This window comes from Melozone crissalis, unplaced genomic scaffold (assembly GCF_028551555.1).
Source record: "Melozone crissalis strain CALT ecotype California unplaced genomic scaffold, PUWL_Pcris_2 ptg000045l_1, whole genome shotgun sequence".
Classification (NCBI taxonomy): Eukaryota; Metazoa; Chordata; class Aves; order Passeriformes; family Passerellidae; genus Melozone; species Melozone crissalis.
The window spans coordinates 19,081,971-19,107,722 of record NW_026535823.1 but is presented as its reverse complement, the minus strand read 5'-3'; the positions used below and the strand labels follow the sequence as shown (position 1 = coordinate 19,107,722).

At 42.0% G+C, this 25,752-nt stretch overlaps 1 protein-coding gene across 1 annotated transcript; it reads right to left on the bottom strand.

Annotated features, from left to right (window-relative positions):
• Window positions 1–772: 772 nt before the first annotated feature.
• On the bottom strand, window positions 773–23,134 carry LOC128942967 (vitellogenin-2-like). Its single transcript, XM_054285705.1, has 35 exons — window positions 23,095–23,134; window positions 22,959–22,979; window positions 22,702–22,853; window positions 21,160–21,411; window positions 20,459–20,620; window positions 20,219–20,367; window positions 19,474–19,624; window positions 19,214–19,371; window positions 18,960–19,125; window positions 17,986–18,111; window positions 17,421–17,639; window positions 16,287–16,504; window positions 16,056–16,153; window positions 15,627–15,751; window positions 15,415–15,516; window positions 14,668–14,787; window positions 14,394–14,583; window positions 13,565–13,658; window positions 13,268–13,453; window positions 12,592–12,736; window positions 12,253–12,475; window positions 11,999–12,174; window positions 10,867–11,634; window positions 10,345–10,398; window positions 9,415–9,501; window positions 8,184–8,396; window positions 7,952–8,094; window positions 7,426–7,564; window positions 6,809–6,944; window positions 6,179–6,365; window positions 5,774–5,862; window positions 4,624–4,721; window positions 3,706–3,865; window positions 1,968–2,129; window positions 773–1,093 (listed from the first exon to the last, which is right to left on the bottom strand). The coding sequence occupies exons 1-35, from the start codon at window positions 23,132–23,134 to the stop codon at window positions 978–980; spliced, it is 5,625 nt and encodes a 1,874-aa protein (XP_054141680.1). The 3' UTR covers window positions 773–977.
• Window positions 23,135–25,752: the final 2,618 nt, after the last annotated feature.

The window sequence follows — 25,752 nt, the reverse complement described above, 5'->3', positions numbered from 1 at the left end:
TTTTACAGAATGTTCTCAAGTGTTCTCAAAGTCCCATTCACCCAGTGTGCATACTCAGCCTGCAAACAGAGCCTCAAGGCAAGCAGAAAACACCCTCCAGGTCTGTTGGAATCCTTTGGGCTGCACTGCTCAGGGCAGATGAGCTCGTCCCTGGCCATGCCCACACAGACCTGGGCAGGGCAGGAGGCAGAGCCCACCTGGGGGGGGCTGCAGCCACGACTCCTGCTGGGCACAGAGGCTGGGGCATCTCCCCCTGAGTGCAGAGGCTGGCTCAGTTCAGAGCCTTTGGCAGGTGCTGTGCTTGATGATGCTTGGTGTGCCCCACCCTGTCCTGCTCCAGGACACCAATTCACCATAGCTTCTGCACGTGGCACACCAGAAACTTAACCTGTTCCTGGCTTCCTCAGAGCAGCCTTGCCCAGGGACACAAGATTCAGGTTTATTCCCTGAGCCTGCTGCTCCCTGCAGCAGCCCTGGCCCATCCCAGAGCTCTGGGCAAGCCTCACCGCTGCGTGGCTGCTGCAGAGGTGCAGCATCACACCAAGGTGCTGCAGGTGCACAGGATCCCAGCCCCAGGGAGGGAAGCACTGGGGGAGCAAGCAGGAGCAGTACCACAGCTTCCCAACCCAGTTCCCAGTGAAACCCTGAAAAGAACCCCAGTGCACAGAACTCAAGAAGTCTACAAAATGGGGGATAAGGAGAACATATGCAGACCTCTGTCCACCACCAGTGAAATAAGGAAACCTTCACAATTTTTTCCATGCATGGATTTATTATGAAATCAGATATTTATGGGCAATCGTAACAGTTTCTACAATAATAAAGTTTAATACTTTAAATTACTTGGGAAGATTCCCCATACAAGATCCTTAAGTACTTAATTTAGTATCTATTATTCTTTAAAACAAGGTTTTTTACACTACACAATAGAAACATGAAAGTATTTCTGTTTTCTCCTATGCTGCAAAGGTACAGCTTCATATGCAGTTTTCATTCTCACAACTACATGCTATGTGTGCATCAACAGTGTCCTTCATATCCTCTGACTTCTGGTCAAACTTAATCTGCTTGTCTGTCAGGCTGGTGGCTGAATCTGATGGGGAACAAGAAATGAAAATTAAACAGTTTACTTCACAAGTAGTTCTGCAAGCTACAGCATTTACCATGCACTAGTTATTAATTACAGCAGGCTTGGCTGTTCCTCACTGATTTACATATTCATATTTGTCTAAGTCACACAGAGATGTTCCAGGAAATCCACTTCATTAATAAGTCAATTCTACCTTGAAAGCTACTACTTCCATGAAGAATTTTATTAATGATACACTTAGGAAAGGGTATTACAATCTTTAAGAAAAAAAAAATTGGAAAACAGATACAACTCTATTCTCTATATAATCTAAATCTATTTTATCTAATGTCTTATAATCTACAATACATGTATAGAAAATAAATCCTCCTATATATCCCTGGGTCTGTGTGCAACAATCCTGTCGACACCTGCCCTTCTAGTACCTAAATCAGCACAGTGAAGTAGGATCACACCCAAAGGCAGTGATTTATAAAAAATGCAAGGCAAGGATCCCTGTTTTGGGGTGCTGTGCTTGTTCCTCCATGGCTCAGCCTGCACAGGCTGCAGTACACAGCTTTTCAGCTGAATCCCAGGGCTGACTGTGCTGTTGTACTGCCCTTACTTTGCCAGCCCTAAGCACCACGAAGGAGAATTCAGTTTAGACTTTAAATCCCAGCACAACGAAAACAATTAAATGTGCAACAGAGAACCATCTCCCTCACTGAAGGAATATTTGCCTATTAGTAGAACAGGGAAAGGGCTTCAGCCAATAGGGCAGTAAGTCCATGCCTGCCTATGGCCATGCTGCATTCATGTTTTTCAAGTGGAACAACTAAGTGACAATGTATTGCTGCTCCTGCCCAGCTCCTGGGCAGCGGGATGGGTGTTGCCTTACCTGCCGGGACGCAGTGGAAGCCCACGGTGACCGGGGCGGTGCGGGTGGGAGCACAGCCCTTGTTGCAGCGCAGCACGGGCTCCGTGGAGAGGCAGCGCGACTCGACCCCGGCCAGCTGCACCGCCCGCTCCAGCTTCACAAAGGCGTGCCGCAGCTTGCAGGCTGCAACGGGCGGGGACAGCCTTGTGACAACGGGACACAGCTCCGGACCCCCCAAAGGACAGCCTTGTGCCAACGGGACACAGCTCCAGACCCCCCCAAGGACAGCCTTGTGACAACGGGACACAGCTCCAGACCCCCCCAAAGGACCCGTCTGCCCACACTGCCCGCCTGCAAATTCCCCTCTGTGAAAACTGTGCTTTGGTCATAAATGAAGAAGCTTTACTGGCTGATCAATCTTTCGAATCAGCTTGTTGGATATGGAGCCCTGGAAAGCTAATTTCCAATGCAACTGGTCTGCTTCTAGATCAGGATATAGAAACATTGTACTTTCTAATAAACATTTTTCAAGGTAAACTGAAAATCCATCCAAAATCCATCGGTCCATTCCGAATAAACTAGGAGGCATACTAGCCCTAGCTGCCTCAAACCTCATTCTATTCCTCACTCCATTACTACATACATCAAAACTGCGACCAATAACTTTCTTTACTGAATAGCTGTCAAACCACATTTTAAAATGTTGAATGTTCAGCAGTGGAACTAAAGGGGAGACTTCTGACCAAATAAAATGAATCACTAAAGAACTGCATTATTACCAATGTCATTCAGACACAGAACTGGTCAGAGCGAGAGCAACAGTCACTGCTGCCAACAAGGAATATTGATCTCATTTTGGATTCCCAGGACAAGCAGTTACAAGTGAGAAGCTAAACAGACCACAATTTATTCCTAGATATAAATTTTAGTCTTCAAATTTCAGCAGCTTCCACCATATGTTAAATGGAAGCAGAATGTGCTCACCACCAGCCACAGGAAACTCCATATCCATCTAAAGCAAGTTTGTTGTCCAGAATTTGTGACAAAAACATGGAAGGGTAACAGCTAATGCTGAGCTAGACATGCACGAGCCATCTGCAGGGACTGAGGATGCCCTTCCCACAGGACAAGTCTCCGCAGATGCAACGTGCCTGCTCTCCTCAAGCACTGTGGTGTGATGTTGCATCATAGCCTCAGTGAGAGCTGCACACCAAAAGATCCTAATCTATGAAAGACTTAAAATGCAGCTTTTTAATTTCAACCATGTAATTAAATCCCTGGACTGCTCATCTACTTTGTACATACAAAACATGAATGCTTTGTCTGACAGGTTGCACTGGTTCAAAAACCAGGTGGTCAGCCCTGGTAATAAATACTAATCCCCATCTGATTTTTGATGGACTAATTGCTGAAAATTGATGTCCAGAAAATGGGGTTGTGCTTAAATAAAAGCATTGTGTGTGAAGCTTATCCTCTTTCTGATCCTCATTTAAAATACTTCAAAACTGAAACAAAGATTTTGATTCATATTATTTTTTGAACTTAACTAAGTTGTATATTTTGGCTTGTATAACCTGTCTTTTCTTATTTCTTTCTCAACTTGCAAGTAATTTTAAAAGTTAATATATAACGCAATAATGAATCTCCTAATATGCTTTTTTTCCCCCAAATATATATGGATTTTAAATTTTCTGAACAGATTCCACATTACCTGAACAACTGCAGTAATATTAGATTAAATTTATTAGAGCTTGCATACCTCCTCTACAAGGCCTTTCTTCCAAAATCCAAGAATGCCCAAAGCTCACTGCATCTTTAGCTACATATCCGTTGGGCATCCGATATTCCTGTTCGCATTCTGCATCATATTTTCCACACAGTCCACACATTTTCCCTGCCATCCATAGAGCAACTTGGATCTTGGAGAAGAAGAAGAAGAGAGATTTCAAGTTAAAAAAAAATGTAATACCTGTGGAGCACATTTTTGCTATGCAGGTCCCTTCTAGTGCAAGTTAATGCACAAACATTTAAAATCTCTTTGATAAGAATTTAAAAGGATCTGACAGTCAGATGCCAAACTCCTGTGGGGCTGCAGAATCTGTAACTGATACAGTCTTCATAACCTACTGTGCTAGTCTAGGATGTTGAGTTATTCATGCTCTAGACTGTTATTAATATGCTGAAGCTTTTTTCTGGTGGTTGTTTTGATGGTATACAAGAGACAGACATGAAACTGTTTACCAACCCCTTATGTTCCAGCTTCATGTTAACTTCTGTGCAGACTTTAAACCACTCATTTATCTAACAAGAATGGTTGCATTTTTGCTGTTTTGAAGAATTATACAGCTGTAAGGAGAGTGTCAGGGGCTGAAAACTCATTTTTCTTGCAAAGGCACTGCTGACTCAGCGTGTGTACACTCACAGACCCGCTTCCCAACACACATTTGTACTGCAAGAACAGAATACTTGTGTTGATCAAAGATTCTCATTTCTCACACCCAGAAATAAAGAGCTACAGGACTGTGCAATCCTGTAGCATCATCTTCCCTTTGGGGTTTTTTGTGCCCTGCACACACTTGCCTTTGCCACTCTACACCCTTGCCCTCATACACACAGATTTAAGGGAATTCTATGGAAATTTCTTAGCACTCAATCTTATGAAGAGGAAGAATGATACCCTGAATGTGTATCCATCAAAGTACAGTTTGTCAATGCCATAGGCTGGGGCGAGAAGTGCAAGCCCTTGATTTTCACTGTGGATCCACAGAGAAGCACCTAGAAGAAAAAACAAAACAAAACCAGACCAAACTTAGCTTCTTTAGGAGAGAAAAAAAAGCAACTGTCATGTTTCTAAAATGTTCTTTTCTTCAAAATTCCACACTTACCCTATTCAAGAAACACAAATATAGAAGAAAGCAATGTAGAAATGGGAATATATAGAAAATGGATGCTTGCAAAAGGATGGAAGAGAATGTTAATGGTCACAGATTTATTAATTTTTTTGGGGTTATTAACATAATCTCATTTATGTCTATAAATTATTACTGAGCTGTCGATAGTAGCTCTGTAGTTGCGCAGATCAACAAGGCTCCAAGTGCACTGCATTGGAATATGGAAATATGAGGAACACCTTGACTGCCACTGGAGCCATTTCTGGCACAATTATCACTTCCCAAGTACATAACAAATAGGACAGAGCTCAGCACTGGTACATGCTAACCCAATTTCAGCAAGATTTAGCCCAATTCATAAATTGCAGCTCTTCAGTCAGAATACCCACACTGTATATAGCCCCTGACTGCACAGGATGAAACAAGGTCCTCCTGTACTTTTCACAGAAACAAACTATTCCTGTTTTGGGAGAATCAAGCAGGCTGTTTCACCAGCTCTCCATACCTATCCCTGGCAGAATGCAAGCCAAATTTATACCTACAAATCAAATCAGGAAAAAACATCAATATACAAGTCACGTGTAGTGGATTTTAGAAAAGCTCTACTATGTTAATCAAGCAAAATTTGATAGCATAGCCAAAACCCTTCTCAAATTTGGAACTACAACAGGACCTGCAATGTTGCACAAAAAGGTGGGATCTTCCTGCTAATTATATCTTGCTTATTTAGGCTACTTCAAGAGCTTCACACTCTAATCAATCTTTCTAAGTGTCCCTCTGCAAATGAGTAAAGTACATATTCTTAAATATTACCTTAAAACCAAAGAAACACGGATTGAATACAAACTGATCAAGTCTCCTTCACAGATTCCGTCTCTTTCCTCCTTTCTCCCAAAGCACATGTGACCACTGAGCAGCCCGTGCTGCACCACTCACCAGCAGATGTCAAGGACACGTTGGCTGGGCTCTCAGCCCCATCCACCAGCAGCTGCACGTGTCCGTCGGCAGGGCGCATGTCGACCTCACTGCAAGGACAAGAGTGCTCACACCCTGCCTGTGCCACCCTCACACACTCACAGTGCTTCCTGCTCACTCAATATCACTGCTCAGAGCACAAGCTCATTTCAAATGCTTAAATTGCAGCAGGGGTACTCTTGTCACCCAAGATGCAGGATAAGAGCACCAGCGTCCCGTTCAATATGCATGGAAAATAAATAAGGGGAGTGCTGAAACCCCATGGGCTGCTGGCCATTGCAGGAAAGCTCAGAGTGGAGCTCCTCTCATGCTAAATGTGGGCAGGGAGGTCCCTCATGCTCCCAGCATCTGGCAGAAGTTACTTACTGATTGCCAATCTTGATGTTGATCACTTTCAGGTTCACAGATTCATCTCCATTCTTCATCATCACCAGGAACTTCAGGTCAGAGCTGCAGTCCTGAGCCAAGATGTGGTAGCAGTCTGCCGGCATGGTGTAGTTAAACCGAACTTCATTAAAGGTTGAGACCTTGTTGTAGGAAACTGAGCATTGAGCTGGTTAAAAAAAAAAAAAGTGGTTTGTTTTTGTTTTCCATGAGAGAAAGCCACTAAATTGTGTGGTTTGTTTTAGTGCCATAGTATTTTAGCTTTGTATTCGTTTCATTATGTGATATTTTCATATGGTTCACAGGGACTTTTGGCTAGTAAGCACCCATAAATTCTTAAAAAGGCATATAAAATGTGTTCTTCTATCTAACAGAAAAATAATTGACAGAAATTTAAAATTTTATCAATTTGGATAATTGGTATCTTGATCCCTGAAATGCTGATGATTTCTGTTCTACATGCACAGTCTTTTCTCTCAGTTGAACCATCCTCACATCATTACAGAACATTTCCTAATCAACTGAGATAAACAATGCCAGAAAAATTTACAAGGTCTCCAAATGAATTCTGAGACTGAAGTTGTCATGCTTCTGAACCCAGTTAGATCTGACCTTTCAGATTCTCGAGCACTACAGAAGGGGCTTTAGCAAAGACATTCCAGCTGGGAGGCTGCAGCTCTGACGTTGATGTCCTTGGCCCTACAGGGAGTGACAGGGGAAGCCTCATGGCTTTTTCATAGAGGGTAATCTGAAAAGGAATTCAAAAGCACATTCAAAATCTATCTGGCCAGCAAACAGCTAGGATTTTTTCCCTATTTCTTCTACTTTCATTGTAAAGAATTATGTGAACATCTGACTCGTTGTCCATGAGGTTTTTGCTTTTGCTCAGTTTTCTCTCATGGCGTGAGAGAAGTCATTCAGGTATTGTTTGGGAGATAATTAATTACTCCCTTTCAAAAGTGATGAGGTGAACACTTATGGAGATACTACAGATAGAAACTCATGTCATTATGAGTACCCACATCTCTCTCCATGAAAAGAATCACTCTATAGACATGCTTCTATGAAATATTACAATGATAGAAATATATAAAAGTAATTTTCATCATTTGCACCCAAACTAATGCTAACTTAATTTTTCTTTCTCAGAATTGACCCACTGTAATTAAACAGTTACATTTTTCTACTAGGAATAAGATAGAAGAGTGATAAAAATATTTCATAATTACATCAGGAAGCTTGATAACAACATCACAAGTCCTTGGAGAAGTTAGAGCCACAATCAGCTTGGCTTGTCGAGAAGGATTCTTGTCCTCTTTTTCAGAGAATCCCAGCATAAATGCAGCCCCAGGGACAAACTTGTAAAACCTTAAAATGTTCAAATCAGAAAGATTTAGTGAGATGGAGAAAAAAAAGGCTGCACACATCCCAGCTAGATTGTCTCACACCTGTGTGTAAGCAGCATAATAGTCTGCAGGACCCCTGGTTATGTCCTCACACCCACTCTGCTCTTTCAAGTGTTCAGTGAAAGGATCTGTTCCTCAGTTTTCAGTAATTATGGCAAATATCAAGAGTTACTGTATGTTAAAATGAGATGTAATCTCACTCAGCTTTTATGTCCAAAGGCAGTACTTGGACAGATCAGAGAATAAAGTATCAGCCAGGACTTAAGCCACTAGAACCTCGTGTGCAGATGCTGATTTTTCCCAGTTGACCAGCACTGTTAACAAGTGTCACTGCAGACTCAATTCTCACCATTCTGCCACGGATCTGATGCTGGATGGAACTTTAGGCCACTCCAGTTTCACTTGTACAGCAGGGTGGGCAGCAAACTGCCCAGTTACCAGCTCAGATGAAACCTTGTAGTCCTGGCAATTCCGTCCCCATTTCAGGTAGGCCTGTGATGGAGGGACAATGGTTCCTTTTTTAGTGCCTGGAGCATTCCTGTGATGCATACAGAGCTGTACAAGCCAGTTTTGAGCCTTACCTTTGCCTTGTGAGCATTGTGGACTGAAGCATCAGCACAGAGCTTCCACTTGCTTGAATCTGTGAGGTTGGACACAAATACCTGCATCCGAGGCTTGATGGAGTCAATATCAGCATACACCACGAGCTGGAGGCCTCCTACCTTCTTATCATCACGGATGCCATTCAGGAAAACTGCTAACACTGGGGCTTTAACATCTCCCAAAAACTTGGGCTAAGAGGAAGGGGGAGAAGGCATGCAAAACATATAATTATAGAAGAGTTACCATGGAACATTTTAGATGCAAGATCTAGATGGATAAATGGAAAAAATAAACAACTGAACCACAAATATATACCAGCATATGTATCACACACATATACATGCCTATAAAACCTCATGCATATGTCTCTAATGTGCACGTGCCTCTGCATGCCAGATGGCTTTTAGCACTGTGTTTTTATGAGCCAAAATGTGTGCCATTTCCTGAGCTACAGCTGCTACCATGGAAATAGTCATATAATTAAAACACAGCAATGACTATATGATTGGGGCTTCATTGTTAGTATCCAGCCTGTGAATAAAAGCAAGTGGTTCAGTTTGAACATCAGCTGTCAGTGGTATGCGTCATGCATTCCCACAGCAGAAACATCCCCACTCATCTCCTCTTGTTTATCTGTCTGGGTCCTGTGCTGGCTTTCTGCTCACACTTGGGCTGTGAGCTCTGTGGAGCAGTCAGGTTCTGCGTTTGCACAGCAACTCAGCACAGAATATAACCCAGGACATTTTCTGCAACATCAAGAACCCCTTCCCTTGGAGAACAGCCTGAAGTGCATCATGACCTTCAATATCTTCTCTCCATCATTCTCAATCCTGCACTCCTCTGCCTGGTGGTGCTCCATGCCCCTCTGGAACATGACTTTTGCTACCATCAATGTCCTCACTCTGGCACTGCAGCACCTCAATCTCCCTCCAGGCTGCAGAGGTCACAAAATGAGTCTCTGCAGGCATCTGTTGGGTGGGATTTCCATGAGGGAAGGGTTGTGAAGAAAGTAAGAAGGATCCTCACTGCTGGGGAAAGTGCATGTGGGAGCTATGGTGCACGTCTTGACTGCTACCTGAGACTCAAGAGGCTGGCAATTCTCCCTTCCCATGATTATTGTAGCTATGATTATAGACAATTACTGTCAGTGCACAGCCACTCTGACATTATTCCAAGCTGTCAAAACCCCCTAAAAATGATGCAACTAACCCATGAAGCTCGAGATGTGGCATGACTGGATCTGGCAGAGGAATGTGAGCTGTCAATTTGGTCATCTGGGAGTTTTCTTTCTGGGACCTGCAAAAAAAAACAAACAACCAAAAACCCCCAAAAAATCAAACCACAACAGGCTTAAGAGGGTAACTTTAAAGCATGCATGAAGAAATTGCACGAGGCAGTCCTGAACAATACTCTCTCATGGCACTTGGCTTTGCCCTGCTTACTATATAGGATCTAACTCTGAAAAATTTTGTTTCCCCAAAATGTCTGACTCTTCACAGTCCATAAGGACCATATGTAGATGAGAATTCCCTGTATGAAAAAACAATGGACCAAAGCAAGTCAGATTTAATCAGCTTCTCACTCAATGTGACAGACCAGAAATTCTGCACAGGCCTGATGAACTGAATGGACTAACTGAATGGAAAGGAGCATCTGAGTGGACACACACTGCTCAAATGTTACTTTTTGAGGAGCACTAGTGCCAAGTACACTGCTCTGGCTGGCTCATGCCCTAGTAAGAATCTGCTCAACCAAAATACTATATAATAAGGTATCTTTCTACATTTGTCACCATCACTATCCTCGCGTACCTCAGTGATTTCAACCCAAGAAACCAGGTGATCAAAGCCAATCAAGTGAATCAAGCTTCTCATGGTTCCTTCAAAGTGTGCAGCTCCAATCTGTTTTATTGTTTTAGAAGAGGCTTTGTAGCTCCTTTGCAGAGCCACAAGTGGCTTCATGTGCACAGCACAAAAGGGAACACAGCTCGCTGACTTTACCCATCTCAGAAGAACCACCACGGTTCTAATGTTATCAGTACTGTAATTTTCCTCAACAAAGATAACAAGTTGCCATTAAAATCTCCATTTGACTCTTGACAGATTCCATACTTCTTTTAGTGAGGAAAGAAAAACTCACCTCTTCTTGTTTGTGTGCTGATTTAAAGCGGTACTGATAAATCTCATGGGCTTCCTTTGAAAATGACAAAAAACAAGATTAGAAGTCTCAGAGGAAAAGAAATGCTGCAATTACATGAAAATCTAAGAATTGGAAATTAAATAAGAAATTTACTGATTATCATTCATACATAGTCCTGCATGCTTAGTCACAAGAACATAATTTTGCATTGCCTTTGTCAACATGAAGTAATTTATATAAAGCATTAATGTTTCTACTGCAAAATTAAGACAGAAATATGCAATGTTTATGGACAGCAAATTGTCAAAAATCCATTTCCTGACAGTAACAAAATTTTCAACAAACTTGTGAAAACTTTTGAGATTAAGTAGACATCTGTGCCAATGATTGCAGGTGTGTTTGTAGAATAAATTCTTCAATTTTATGTTGCTAAAATCTACTGGCCATCCCCTAATGTCCTGACTTGTCATGCAAAGCCAGGAGCGTGATTAGTAGCATCAGTTGATTTACTGACAAAATTACCCATATTTTGGAATATGCACTGCTGCTGCTGCCACCTTCCAGATGTCCTGAATGATGTTCATGGCTGCGGTGGCTGAGTGACTCGCTGCTGCTGCTGCTGCTGCCATTCACATGCCTCGAGTGATGCCCATGGCTGTGATGACTTGATGACTTCCTGCTGCTGCTGCTTCTGCTGCTACTACTGCTGCTGCTGCTGCTTTTGCTGCTGCTACTACTGCTACTACTACTGCTTTTGCTGCTGCTGCTGCTTCTACTGCTGCTGCTTCTACTGCTGCTGCTCTTGCTACTTCTGTCACTGCTGCTGCTGCTACTGCTTTTGCTACTGCTGCTCTTGCTGCTTCTGCTGCTACTGCTACTACTCTTGCTACTTCTGTCACTACTGCTGCTGCTCTTGCTACTTCTGTCACTACTGCTGCTGCTGCTCTTGCTACTTCTGTCACTGCTGCTGCTCTTGCTGCTTTTGCCACTGCTGCTGCTCTTGCTACTGCTCTCACTGCTGCTACTCTTGCTGTTGCTTCTGCCACTGCTGCTGCTGCTCTTGCTGCTTGCATCTTTGTTTTTCGCTTGCTCTTCTTGATTATTCTCATCTTCATCGCCAGCCTCTTTACGACGAGGAGAAACAGCAGATGATGAGGAAGAGGAGGCAGCTGAGGAGGCAGAAGATGAGCTGGAGGGATGTTTTGTGTCAGGGTCTGCCCCAAGCTCTGTAAGCACAGTGTTTTCTTTCTTTGCAGGTTGCTTCTTCGGGTGTCGTGTTTTATTTGCAATCTGCAAACACAGTCCAAGAGGTGCAAAAGAGAGAATACATCTGGTCCTGCTTTTGCAAAATAAAACTTCTGTGGGTGTTGGACAAAGCTGGGTTCTCACACCAGCTTTTCAAGGAAAAACCACCTTCCTGCCTCACTCACAGCAGAAACTGCAGAATTCCCTCAGATCCACTCCATCCAGCTGAAACCCAGCCCAGCCCACCCTGCTGGATGCACCCCATAGGAGCAATACCTCAGCCTGGGGCACTGGCACCTTCCAAAGCAGCCCCAGCCTTTCTTTTCCATGCCAGCTTCCCACACTGTACCTCTAATTCCTGCCCTTATTTAGGGGAAAATGTTCCCCACTGCCATACTCAGTCACTTGCCTTGAACACATTGTCAATGCCCAGAATCTTCTTCAGTTTAGCTTGAATGTCCCCATACAGAGATGATTCACCCTCTTCCTCCGACTCCGCGTTTACTTCATTAATTATTTTGGAAGCTGCTCTGGATCCTGCCTGAATCTCCAGCTGAATTTTGTCAATATCAGCATCTGTTTCAACTACACACCAATTGCACACGTTAGGAAGTTATACTGCTTCAGACAGCACTGACAAGCCCAAGACGCTCAGTATTTTACCTGGGATCAAGACTATTTTAGCCTCGTGCTCTCCGATCAGCCTGTGCAAATAGGTGTTCTTCAGGAAGCTGGCATCTCGTGACCTGCTGGCAAAGCAGAGCTGACAGCCAAGGTGCTGCAGCTTGACACAAATGTCTCGTTTGTGAGCTTTCCTTCCCGTGACGGGGCCAAGATCCTCTTGAGAGCCATGGGCACGTTTCCTTGGGGCGCTGTCAGCTTCTGGCTGCGTTAGAGATGAGGGTGTGAGTGCCACTGGGACTGTCACCGGCAAGAGCGAAACTACAGATATCCAGTGCACAGAGGGTGAATATTACTGTGTAAGCCAAAAAAATAGGTTACCTTTGTGAAGTCTTCACTGGAAGCTTTATCTGATGGTTTGAAAGGTTCTTCCACAATATTTGATGAAGCATCTCCTGGGAGAATTGCAGTTCTCTTTTCAACACCTAGCTCTCCTAAATTTCTTGATACAGCAAAAGCCTTATGTCTGTTGAGATATATGCAAAAAACAGTAAATTATTCCAACCCCTTGTCTTTGGATTCATACATCCTTGTGAATATCATTTGACAGCACAGAGGTAAGATATTTGAACATAGGGATTATATATGAATTCAGAAATATAAATATTATTGAAAACAAAAAAAGAGTACATGACAAATATAATTTTCTTATATTGCAGGAAGTTCTCAAAGTCTAGATAAATTTCAACAAAATTTCCAAAACATCAAAAATATTCCTTCAAATATAAATCAAAATCCTTAAAAGACAATAAAATAATAAAAAACAATAAGAATACAAAATAATAAACAATTTAATATAAAAATCACACTGCTAAATAATTCAGATATCCTCTGATTTTTAGCTACAGTATTTGTCTTCTTTGTTCTTTATCCCAAAGGTTCTGCTACACACTGAAGAGTCACTCTGCCTCCCTAGAGACCTCTGTGGGAGCTCAGTCAATAGTGAACTTTGTGGGGCTTCAGCAACACAAAATATTCTGCAGTAATGCTACCGTACCTTCCAACCACTAGCTCAGTTTCCTCATGGCATGGATTTGTTTCAATCTTAATATTTTTCAGCTTCATGTCTATCTTAGCATCAAACTTGATTGGCACTCTTGTCAGGACCTTGCCTTGAATTTCCACAGCTTGCTGGAAGTATTCTGTGTTGACACCCATTGTTGCAAATTTCTGTATGTATAAGCTGAAACAGAGTGCAGCAGTCAGGTGTAAGGAAGGTGCTCTTTTCACCCATGTGGTTCTGCCTTCCCTTGAAAACCTCCTTCATATGGAAAGCCTCAGAAACCTGCCATACCTGGGGTTTATGTCAGAACGAATCTGCACGGTGGATTCGAGCAACTGTGAAGGTCTAAAATCTCCAGTTAAAGGGGGAGATATCTTTCCATCAACTGCTAATGCAAGAACAATATTTAAACATTGTAAAAATGAAAGAAAGGAGTCAAACATAAGCAGTTTCCAGTAGGAGGTAGTGTTTTTGTTAGTACAGCAAATGCAGACGGAAAACAAGACAGACTTTGGGGTACATGAAACCTTTCATGATTCTGAAGAAAACTGAAAATGCAGAGGAAGCTTGTTATGTAGGCAAAGGTTCTGATGCAACATACTGAAAATGGAAATAAAAATATACTAAGAAAATGAAGAGCTGACCCAAATTGAAAGTTTGATAATTGGTGTAACACTAAAATTTCAGAAACATGGGGAGTCAGAAGACCCTCTTCTCTTCCTCCTTCTTAATGTTACTAACATTAAGAGTGCACTTCTGATTGTTTTCTATTTTCTTCTCTTTTTAAATCAACATTGATTCCTCCTTTGCTTGTGTGAGCACCTCTCAGGAACCACCCCCTTCTGCCCATGTCTGCATCAGCTCTCCAGGCAGCTCTTGTGGTTTTATGGCTTTGAATGCTGTGGCCTCTCTCTCTCTGATTTCCTAGGTTCTCATCTCACCTCTTCTGTCTTCAATCCCTTCAAACTCAACGCACAAACCAGTGCACCCACCTTCTCTTCAAACACCTTCACTGCCCACTCTCCAATCCCCAAGCCAGCTCTATTTCTAACCTCCTGGCTCTCCCTCCTTTCTCCATGCTCTCCCAGGCGTCGTCCCCCCGCGCCCGCTCCGCGCTCACCGCTGGCAGCGGCCCTGGCCAGGGCCGTGCTGTAGGAGCTGTACTCCAGGGGCAGCCCGGGGGCCGTGGGGACGATGTAGCGCAGTTCTCCCAGCCACAGCGGCTGCGCCCACTGGGCCGCGGCGCCGGCGCGCAGCTGGGCTGCCGCCCTCCTCAGCAGCGTGCTCCGGCCTGCGGGCTCCAGCACGGCCTGCGGGAAAACAGGGAGCAGAATGTGGGCACGGGGGGCTGGAACGCTGGCCAGGACTGCACAGAGAGCACAGGGCCCTGGTACCTTCACGGCCTGCTGCAGCACCTCCTTGTTGATGTTGATGTAGGCCAGCTCTTGGCCAAAGAGTTTAAAGTAGGCTGATATCAAGGGGGTTTCTGTTGGCAGCTCCTTCCATCCCAGCAGCTGGGGAACAGATAAAGAGACAAGCAAAGTTTCTTATTGGAACACTTAATAAATGATAATTCATCCTAAACCACCCATATCTAAACCCATCACTGGCCAAGCTGCCCTTTTCCTTTGTAAGATTTCCAATTGTAAATAGGATTGTGGCACTAGTTCACACTTTCTCCCACCATTGAGATGCCCACAAATGTTTGGTATCCCAATACAGTAACATTCACACACAGGGTCTGAGCCATTAGTACCACTAAACCCAGTTTGAAAGCACTGCAAAAAAAAAGTCTTTTCTCTTGAAGACAAAGGCATATTCTTGTAAACTAGATGAAGGGAGGGAGTAGGAAGCCTGCCAGGCATGTGACACACTGTGCTGCAATGCCTGCTACTCCCTTTCCTCCTGTGCTCCTCCTGCAGCCATCTCTGAGGTGGAGAGGAGGCAGAGCCAGAGCGAAAACTGGCAGAAGCCATTGCAGCCATGGCAGATGTCCCCTGCAGTCCCCACTGCACATCTCTCGTTCACAGAAATACTTGAGCTGACGCCTTCAACTTCCTGATACAAGGCTTTGCTAAAGTGAGAAGCATCACCAATGCCCCTTCACATAACCCACATGTTGTATTACTGAAAATACCTACAGCTTTTCCAATCTCCTTTATCTTTTTGTATGTGGAATATTCAGCAAATGGGATATTTCGTTTCATGATGACATCTGTGAGGCCTTCCACGCGGACACCAGCCTACCAAAACAGCACAAGAAGGAGCAGTCTGAAACATGCTTACAGAGAGGAAACTTTGTGAGGAGTTTTAATTTGAATTTGATTTATTATTGACTTAGGTAAATATTTACCTCCACCAAATCAGCCACTGACCCTGCAGAATATGCCATCAGCTTGGAAATGATTGCTGATGGGAACATTGTTCCTGGGCTGTTCATAACAAGGACTTCTCCAGCAGCACCAACTTTATAGTTATCTGTGGCAGAAGAAACATCAGAAGAGACATCTTTTTTCTAACCATTCTGTTTATCATTCAAGATCATATTCATGCAGCTTTTTCCACTGCCAGCTTTAAGATATATCAGTACATAAACTCTAACTGTTTAGGCAGAAATTATTAAATGGCTACTCTAAACATATGAATCTCACATTTAATTTAATTTCTCACTGAAATAAAGAATGCCATATATCTGCATTAATATTTGCATTAATAAGGACTTAATATTTTAAGAATGGATTTCTGAAGTGAAAGTTTCCTGATCCCTGAAACACTTACTCACCAAAGTAACCACCAACACGTATGACCTTGCTGTAGCGATAGCTCAGACTGTCCAATTTGGGGGCCAGCAGCTTAAGGGCAATATTGCAAGCTGAAGATCTAAACAAAATGAGAAAGGTAATAGCATCCAGAAACAAGCTCCTGTCAGTAAATAAACTGATCTCAGTTCTCAGCACGTGCAGAAGATCATAATTTGCTGAAGAGCACCTGCTTTGTTGCTGCCTCTACTCACATGTTGTACGTGTATGGCAACCTGCTCTTGGACAAAGCCTTCATGTGGGAATACACAAAACTGGCCACTTGCAAATTGCTCTCCTTCATGGCCACGTTGGCAATGGTTGTTATCAAGGGAAGGGCAGGCCTTGTCTCAAAGATAACAGCACAAGCCATCATCCGCACTTCGGGGGAAAGCGACTCGTCAGCCAGGATCTGGATGAGATATCCCTGCACCTGCACAGACAAAACAGGGTCTGGAACTAACAATAACTGAAACCATTTTGCAATCTGGATCCACACCTAACCCACAGAAAACACGGGAGAGGGGATCATTGTCCCTGCAGAAAGGTTTCCTGATCTTTTTTACTGCAGGGTTCCACATAACTACTAATATAACTGAAGGGGCCGTGGTGGAACAGCCCCATGAAACCACTGAAATGGAAATAAATGTCCATCTATCAACCCATGACAATCCAAAAGGCATCAGCATTGCTTTGTACATTACCGATATTCAAACATCAGTGAACATCTATGGAAGAAAAAAATGTAGATAATAACACAGATTCATTGTTTGAAACAACTCCACTGACTCAATGAGCATGCTTAATTATTTTAGACCAGTTTTAAAAGGGTTCAGCAGTTCACCAAAGACAGTCTGAGTGAATGGTTTCTCATATAGGTCCTATACCTAAACCATCTGAAAATCTTGCCTACACTTTCTGTGACAGCAACCTTGGTGTGGGGTCAGTGGTGACTCGCCCAGCCTCAAGGGAAGGGTCTAAAAGAGGCAGAGCAATGCTGACATTTGGCCAGGGAGTTTAACAGAAAGTGTCTCTCCTCCTGATTACAGAGGCAATTTAAATTATATGTCTGACTCTTAGGTGGCTAAGTGTCCACTATCTATAACTAGCACAGGACTTAGTTGGTTACAACAGATGATAAAAGCAACACTGCTGGAAGATTCCTACTGACTAATTATCATTACATCTTAGCAGAAAACATCAGCTAAATGTAAAACTGTGTAGTATGGTTCTTAAAAATAATCTTTTTTTGAAAAAACTGAATTCACACACACAACCATTAAAACCATTACACTTATGGTACATATTCTAATTCACTAAGTTAACAAAATCTACCAGATGCTACGTACTGTTTTGCAGTCCTTCCAAGCAATTTTTCTCAAGGCCATTATGGCATCAATCTGAATGTGGATGGGGATATCAGAAGCACTGGATGAAAAGATGGGGAGGAACTTGAGGATGCGCTTGATGCTGGCTGGTTCTCCCATGTTGCCAATGCACTTCAGAGCCAATTTCATTTTGTCCTCACGGCCCCTGCTGAGTGCTTCATCTGCCAGGTCATGGATGGGCTGCAAACAAAGCACAGTTCAGTCTTCTCACTCTAATCTATAGACTGCCCACAGTGTCCCCCTTACCCACTGAAAAGCCCACCACAATAAAGCAACTGGCTTTGATAAAAATCACTCAGTGCTGGTTTCTCCCGGGATTTTACCCTTGCAATGTGAAAACTGTGTTTTCAATGATGAAGCAAATTATTACATTGACAAAATTATTTGATGCCTTTGTTCTGAAGAAAACCTGCAAAATGTGTATTTATACTTCCAGTCATCCTTTTTATACTGTATATTAAAGAATTGAGCTAATATAATGAACATTACTAAGCTATTAAAAAAAAAAAGCTTGGCAAAAAGCTACCTGGAGAGCTTCTTTAGGACAAGCTGAGGTCTGAGAACAGTATCTATTCACCACAGAACTGTATCCCAAGCTGGCAAGTTGTTGAAGCAAGGGATTTTTCTGGACTCGAGAACTTGTCACTAAATCCTGTGAAGAAGAAAGAAAATTAATTTGTCAGTTAATACAGTGCTTCACAAAGCTTCCAGAGCAGGAAAACCATCAGATCTTATTTGAAGGGATCAATTTCAGAATGATTACTGTTCTTATCTAAACAAATTAAAGTAGGTTGTAGACATTATATTTGGAAGCTTTAGTTAGGAGCTTAATTCTCCACTAGTTTATACATACATAAGCTTACATATAAGCTTACATAGCTACATTTTGATTTTTATCAACTGAACACTGAAAACATTAAGATTATGGATAAACATCAATGTATAAATGGAATACCTCCAGAAAAATGTGCAACTCAATAATATTGATGATGCACTTTCCCATCATTTCTGCTTTTCCTGTTTAAGAATATTGGCAAGAGATGGCAAAAATCCTGTTCAGAATTAATGGTTCATTATTGTGTCAACGTATTGTATGCTTGCACTAATACTTTTCCTGCAGCATTTTCCCCTTCATGGAGTAGTTTGTAATTGAAAGAGCTGCTCAAGTGACATAACACACCAATCATCACTTGTTTGAGAAGTAAGAGATTAAAGGGACAAAGTTTTGTCTGTAGAAGGCATGCCATGTGAGCCCAGAAAACTAAAATGGGAATTATTGCCAGAAGCTCTTATAAGAGAAGGGCTTTACATCAATATAAATAAATGAAGACACGGAACTATTCTCTAATAAATGCTATGCCAAAAAAAATTCACGGGTCAATGTTTCCACAAAATTAGTGTGCACAAGAGGAGAATCCAGCCTCTAATGTACTTAATCACAGTTGCTGATTATCCCTCCTTTTGTTGTGAGACTGGAAAGATTCACATGGCTTTACTCACTGCAGCTATTGGAACAGTGTGTTCATCAGCTTTTGTGAAATGGAGAGCAAAGGGAACACTGAGAAGAGCCTGAAGGTAGCTGAGGTCGTCACTGCGGATTCTGCTCTTGATGAATTTCAGAGCTTCTGGGGTGCCCGTCGCAGAGACTGCGCTCAGCAGCCACCGCCTGCAAAGAGATAGTAAAAATCCTTCATTTTAGCTCCCAGTTGTCACAAACCCAGAAGAGTTTCTTATAGGCTGGTACAATGAAATACCTGTAGCGGGGTTTGTCTGAGCATTGTCTCCAGATGGACTCAAGGGTGTCAGCGCTTGACAGCTTGCAGAGCTGGACGAGCTCCAGGAAGCGGTATGGGAGATCATCATGGAAATCTTGCTGGTTATTCAGGACTATGTGTTGCAGTGTTTCAAATATCTGTTACAGAACACAAGACAGAGGGCATGCACAATTACAGTCTTTGGAATTTATGATCAGGTTGGGTTTTTTTTAATTAGGAAAGAAATTTGGAAAAAGTACCCGTTGCTCAGGGTTTTTGGTCTTGATGAGCTGCACTGACATCTGTGGCAGTACTGCTGGGAACTGGTATCGAAGGCTTCCATAGTTCTGCGTGGAGATCTCTGGGGAGCTCCCCCCTTCACTCTTCACCTCCAGCAAGGTGAGTTGTTGTCTGTCAAGAGACAAGAGTCACAGGAGAAAGGCATTATCTCTCTTCACCCGTGTGCCAACTTGGTTTGTTTGTTCAGTGATACCAACAAGGTAACTGTCTCACTCTTTAAAAAAATTTCTTATCAAAAGAAAACCTTTTGCTAATGAATAAAGCTTTCTATCTAGAACAAAATGGCATTGGAGTTATCTACAATGAAACTGTTTCCGAGGAGAAGCAAAACCACTGTCTGCTGAATGACAGCTACTGACCTGGTGTAATGAATGATCTTATTTCTACAGACACTATTTCCTCCTGACACTACAAATTAGCCCATTTTCAGAACAAACAGAGCAGCAAAGTAGCCTTCTTATGGTATAAGTGAACAAAACAGCTTTTCCCCTTTTCTTTCATGCAATTGTAATGCCAGTTTGACCAGGGTACAAATAGAAAATGGTTTGCTGAACTTTTTGGACTGTGGAAACTCCAAGTGTGATTACACATCTCCATTCAACTGCTGTGGAGCCCAATTCTCATTTCACTTCAGCTGGGGGTGAAGGGAACTGATAGAACCTCTAATTATTCTCACTTTGTGAAGCAAGCCCACGTCCCACCTACTTTGCTTCCGTGACAGCGACCCCGGTGGGTTCACTGAAGGGTGAGATCTGATACACCTGCTGAGACACAGCCTCTGTGATCAGGGCACCACTGTCCGACTGCTTCAGCTTGTAGGAGAAAGCTGCAGTCCCCTTGATGATCCTTTCTTTCTGTAGGACAACAGGGAGACCCAAAGAGTGAATAAATGGGAACACAGTGGCTGTATTTGCAATTAGGAAGATCTTTCCACATCTCACATACCATCACGTCAACAGGGCAGGGGTAGATGTAAGCCATTCCAAGACTCTTCACCACTTTTTCCTGGCAATTATTTTGGTCTACGGTTTTGGTCACAGAGACTCGGTTGTTTTTCTTGTCTTCCTGGATGACATACCTTGTATGGCAAACACCACCAATCCCAGCCTGGCAGATGAATACAGAAAATGTGACTTCCCAATTATGTCAGGATTTCACTGTGTGAGAAGTTTTACTTAATGAAAATTCTCAATGAATCTGCTGCTATTACATACAATCATTCCTACTGAACTAAATAATAGGCACGTGAGCAATACTCGATCAGGGGATGGAGTTTAATCTTAAAAAGTAATCAATTAAGATCAACAATTAGCAAATAAAATCAATCAAATACCTGTATTACTGAGACCATATAAATTAATGGATAATTTAATTAATTAACAAATAAATTAATGGATAATAATTATTATTTGCCTCCAAAGAACTGCATCTTAAGACTTAAAGACATATGACTTAAAAAGAATTCAGCCCAGGTAATTTGTTGAACACACATGCACACATCTACTTCTATGTGAATAAAAATCACCTTTTTCTTACTGCAATCACACAAAAGTAGATGCAAATAGACAGAAGCTCAGAGGAAGATCAACTAAAGAGAACAAATACATTCTTTCAGCAAAACAGTTTTAGAATGGAAAGAAACACACCTCTTGCAATTCATACACATTCTGTGACTTCTTAATGGTTATCTGGATCATGTTCAGTATTCCTCTCACGATGTTAATGCAAGTATCAGGGCAGTTTTCTGGGCCATAAATGTTTCCAACCCGTCCACTGCTGTATTCAAACTTGAAGGGCCGGGCAAGGCATGAGGAAACCATCTGTGTGATTTTGGAAGATCGAGTGAATGGGTCCCTGGGCCAGATGCCATTGTATTCCTCGAGCTGTGGGGAGCGGATCTGGGAGGAAATCAAGATACTTACGTGAATAAAATCCCTTTGGTACTAAATACACAAACATATTGGAATAAATTAATATAACCCCTAGTGAGATACTCTTTTCTTCCAAATGTAGGCTTAGAAAATCATAGAGCAGTTTATTCTTTTGTCTTGTGCTTACACTATTGCAAAACCAGTGCAAATCCCATCTGCTCAACAGCACTATTTTATCTTACAGAAGCAGTTAACATATCAAATAAAGTCTCCCTTTTTGTCAGCCTTATAATAAATATTCTGCTTTAGATGTAGCATTTAAAAAGCTTATACCATTCTAAACATAAAAAAATTTGCAGTTTTAGAATGTTTCATTTTAACTTATTCCTATACAACTTTTTTTAGACTAAACTAATTACTACATTTGCTTCATATTTGTTACTTATTTAAATCAACCAAAATACTCAAGCAATGAAAAATATATTTATAAACACTGAGATACAATGTCGATAAGAAACAATTTCAATAACTTTGGTAAAGTTACTGCCAGCTTAGGTGCCTCAGAGCACAGGCTGGTGCGCACCATACAAGAATTTCAGGACAAAGTCTATAGTGTGAAATGCAATCCCTAGCCCCCAGTTTTGAAAGATCTAAAGTTCAGTACAACTGGTGACAGCTGTCACTGAATTCAGTATTAAAAAAAACCCCTCTGATTTGTAACTGAATTAAAGAGATAAAAGTATATTTCTGAAGCATATTTATTTTGAATTTAGTCAGGTCCTATCACTGCTGACATCAGCAGAGGCATGATTTCACTTGTACAGACCTTTTACTGCATTATTCAAACACCAAACATTATTACACACTCCTTTTTCATGACTTTCACTTTTTAATCTTACCTTGTATCACTTTTTATCATTAGCTTTTATCACTTTAAGTCTATTTTTATTAGTTGCCTTCATGACAATGATTTTACACACCCAAGTCCTGGCTTCCCACAAGGAGTTAGAAATGTGTGCTAAGACTAGAATCAAATCTTAGAGCAGGTTTAAATGTCTTTAGTTTGCCATTTTCTAGCAAACCCCCAGCAGCTATATTTACAATGAGTCTTGAGGAACAGCTGCTACCAACAACTTCCACAAGGAGCACAGGTAAGTGATCCATCCCTCTGAAACAGCAGCTTGCCGCTCATTCTCTGACACCTACAGTGATAAGCCTCCCGTTGTGTTTCCTGCAGCTTTCCTACACCCCACATCAGGCAGATGCAATTAAAGCTGCGATTTTAGCTCACTGTTGCACATTTAGGAGGTGCAGTACCTTGAGGAGGTAGCTGTTCTCTGACAGCCCGCTGATCTCCAGTTTGCAGCTCAGGCGCACGCCGGCTTTGGCCAAATTCTTTTCTTGAAGCCCATTCAACACCCAGCCTTCATAACTGTACACGTAGGTCTTTTTGCTACTGAATCCAGGCTCTGAGAGAAACAATAGCCATTTTCACAGTACTTGTAAACATGTTCTAATAAATAGAAATAACAGCAAATTCACTGAAAACAGGTTGTAGAAGGAAATTTACTTACCAATGTCAAACTTCTGACTACCTACAAAGAGAGATGAAAAACCAGGTAAGTAATGTTCAGTCTAGATCCAATTGCTGCCACTGAACTTTAAGGAAAATTTGGAAAAGAAAGGTGAAGCAGGGATACGTAGCCTTACCTACAAGGGTGAGCACTAGTGCAAGGATGATCCCCCTCATAGTGAAGGTGAATGGGGCTGGGGCAGACATGGTGAGACTTTTATGGAAGGAAGCTCAGGAACACGTGGCTGTGTTCTGCTGAATTCTCAAGTTTTTTATCAGTTAATGTAAACACCTCCCTTTTTGCAATCATACTTTCTCTTCAGATGGAATAACAGAAATCAAGTCATACCTTGGCATCTCACTGATTATCTCATGAGCCCTTTGCTGAATTGTTTAAAAGTTTCAACTTATCCTAATAAGTTTTTACTAGATCACTTACAATAATTTTACAATAAACACATTACTTCATTTCCTAGGTTGTGTCACAGCTGGCTGCTGATATTTGGTCCTGCCATGGACTAGGTTGAATTTGCCCAGGTTATGCTGACCTGGCACCTGACCCAAACTGTTATCTAGCTGATAGCAGCCCAATTAGCAGAGTCAGTATCACACACTGGCACTGTTCCTCCCCTTCCCTCAGCACTGCCTCCAGCTGCCCCTGCAGACAGCACATCAGGACAGATATCCCCTTGCTATTATACTCCTGTGTGCACCAAAGCCCATTAACAATCTAATGAAAGCCTATATATATGGCATATAAATATATTTATTCAAATGAATCAGAGGAACAGTGTGTCCTTTCAGCTCTGGTCACAATGACCAGGAATATTTTTAAATGAACAAAGATTTCATAAGCCATCAGTAAATATTTTATCTTTCAAGGTAAATGACAGCCAAATCTGAACAATTAAAAGCCACAGACTCCTCCAAGCAAAGCAGGGGGAATGGGAGTGCAGGTCAGCTAGAACTTTCGCATTTCCTAAGGAGTCAATCCCAAAATGCAGCTGAATCACCTGAACAGTTGCAGGCTTGCAGCCAGCTTCACCATGAATTAACAGTGAGAGCCCAGGCACACATTCACACAGGGTTTTTTCTCTTAGAAACCTCAGGGCCACGGAGGCAAGTGGAGACGCACCAAACACTCTTGGTCTGTTCGAGTACAGTGAGGGACAGGGGGATTGACCAGACCCATTCCTCCCACAAGTGACACAGTCTCCCAAAGCCAGCTAGGTGGCATCTGAAGAAGAAACAAAAATGCACAGGGGCTTCTGAGCTGCAGGATGTTTCTGAAGGAGCACCTCAAAGCCTACAGTTTGTGTTGCCTGAAGTAACACAAAAGTCATGAATCCCATTCAAATTCAACATCTATGACAAACTGGTTAATCAGACACTTTATTCTACTCCCACAACTCCTATAGTTACATGATTAACCACAGGAGCATGCTTTGTGGCAAATGCTATTTGAACACCCACAATGAACATTTATTTTCTATTTCACAGCTCTACAGCCTTCCATTAGCAAGTGCTGTTCCTGGGTTGTCTGTCCCATAGGCCTTGACTATTTCAGATTCCACATGGACTGAAAATCCACCTCAGGCTGTATGAACTATTTTGGGAACTGTCACCCAGCTCACTGCAGAAGACATTTGAGGGATGAAGGGTGGACACTTGCAAGAAATGTCTCATTTCTCACTATTACCTATGTTCAAGGGAACAAGCATCTTTTGTGCCTCAGGGGACAAGCTCTTTTATACAGTTGTAAATAAATTTTTATTAGTAAATACTTATTTAAAACAAACTTACCTGTTATGTGTACCAAATAGTTGTACATCTTGTACAACTCAAAATGTGAGTAAAGAAACAAACACTGACAAGCGTGAAAACGACAACAAAATATGAAAACTACAACAAAATGCACGCCATGGCAGCTTAGGTTTTCATTGCAGTGCAGCTTTGTAGGGTATAGTGAACATTAGATATCAGATGTATTTTCTGAAAGCAATAAATAAATCATTGGATAATCTGAACACTTCTTGTGAGGTCAGCTTTTTGATACAGCTATGTCAGCATTTCATTTCTTCTCATCAAATTCTCTTGCAAATCAGAAAAAATCTAAAACCGAGATATCTCATAAGGCTTAGTGATAACTACAAATTCAAAAAAAAAAAAACCTGTATAATAACTAAGCTAATTCTACGTGCACAGTATTGCCATTATTCTGCACATCCTTCCATTTTCCTTTCAAGAATAATGTGATTGTATCGGTATTATCTACATATATGAGTTACCTTGACCTGGTTGAAACCTACCTGGACACAAAACAAGCCCCAGAAAATAAGTTAAAATTCAAACTGTTTTTTCTTTTGTCCTGCTACAAGTGAAGTAGTGCATGCCTGCAGAATCTGGTGGAAGTAGCTCTTCAAAGTAGGAAGAAAACAACAGTTGTTTTGTAGGGAGAAGGTTCTCTTAAGAAAAATTTCCATTTATTAGGTTTTTCTGCTATACAGTCTGTGTTGCAGGAGCTATATATTGTATAGCCCTTAGCCACTGGAGATGAAAGGGAAAAAAATTAACATCTTCAACATAATCCTGGAAAGTAAGTACTCAGACCTAATCAGACTGATATTTAGGGTAAAAGCACACTCATCACAGCCTGAAAAAGCAGCAATGAATGTTGTAGCTAAAGATTCTTGTGAAACACCACAGTTTAAGAGAGCCACTCATCTTTTCCATATCATGCATGAGTAGCTAACAATAGCTATTTTGTCTTCATTTGCCGAGAGTCTCTACTTCTT

What these genes read in the sequence shown, in the direction of transcription:
- LOC128942967 (XM_054285705.1), bottom strand. Translation starts at nt 23,134, where the DNA reads ATGAGGGGGATCATCCTTGCACTAGTGCTCACCCTTGTAG. An exon ending in CCTGCCCTGTTGACGTGATG is followed by an intron (nt 20,368 to 20,458) that starts GTATGTGAGATG and finishes GTTGTCCTACAG; the next exon opens with AAAGAAAGGATCATCAAGGG. An exon ending in GGCCAGGGCCGCTGCCAGCG is followed by an intron (nt 13,659 to 14,393) that starts GTGAGCGCGGAG and finishes TTGCATTAGCAG; the next exon opens with TTGATGGAAAGATATCTCCC.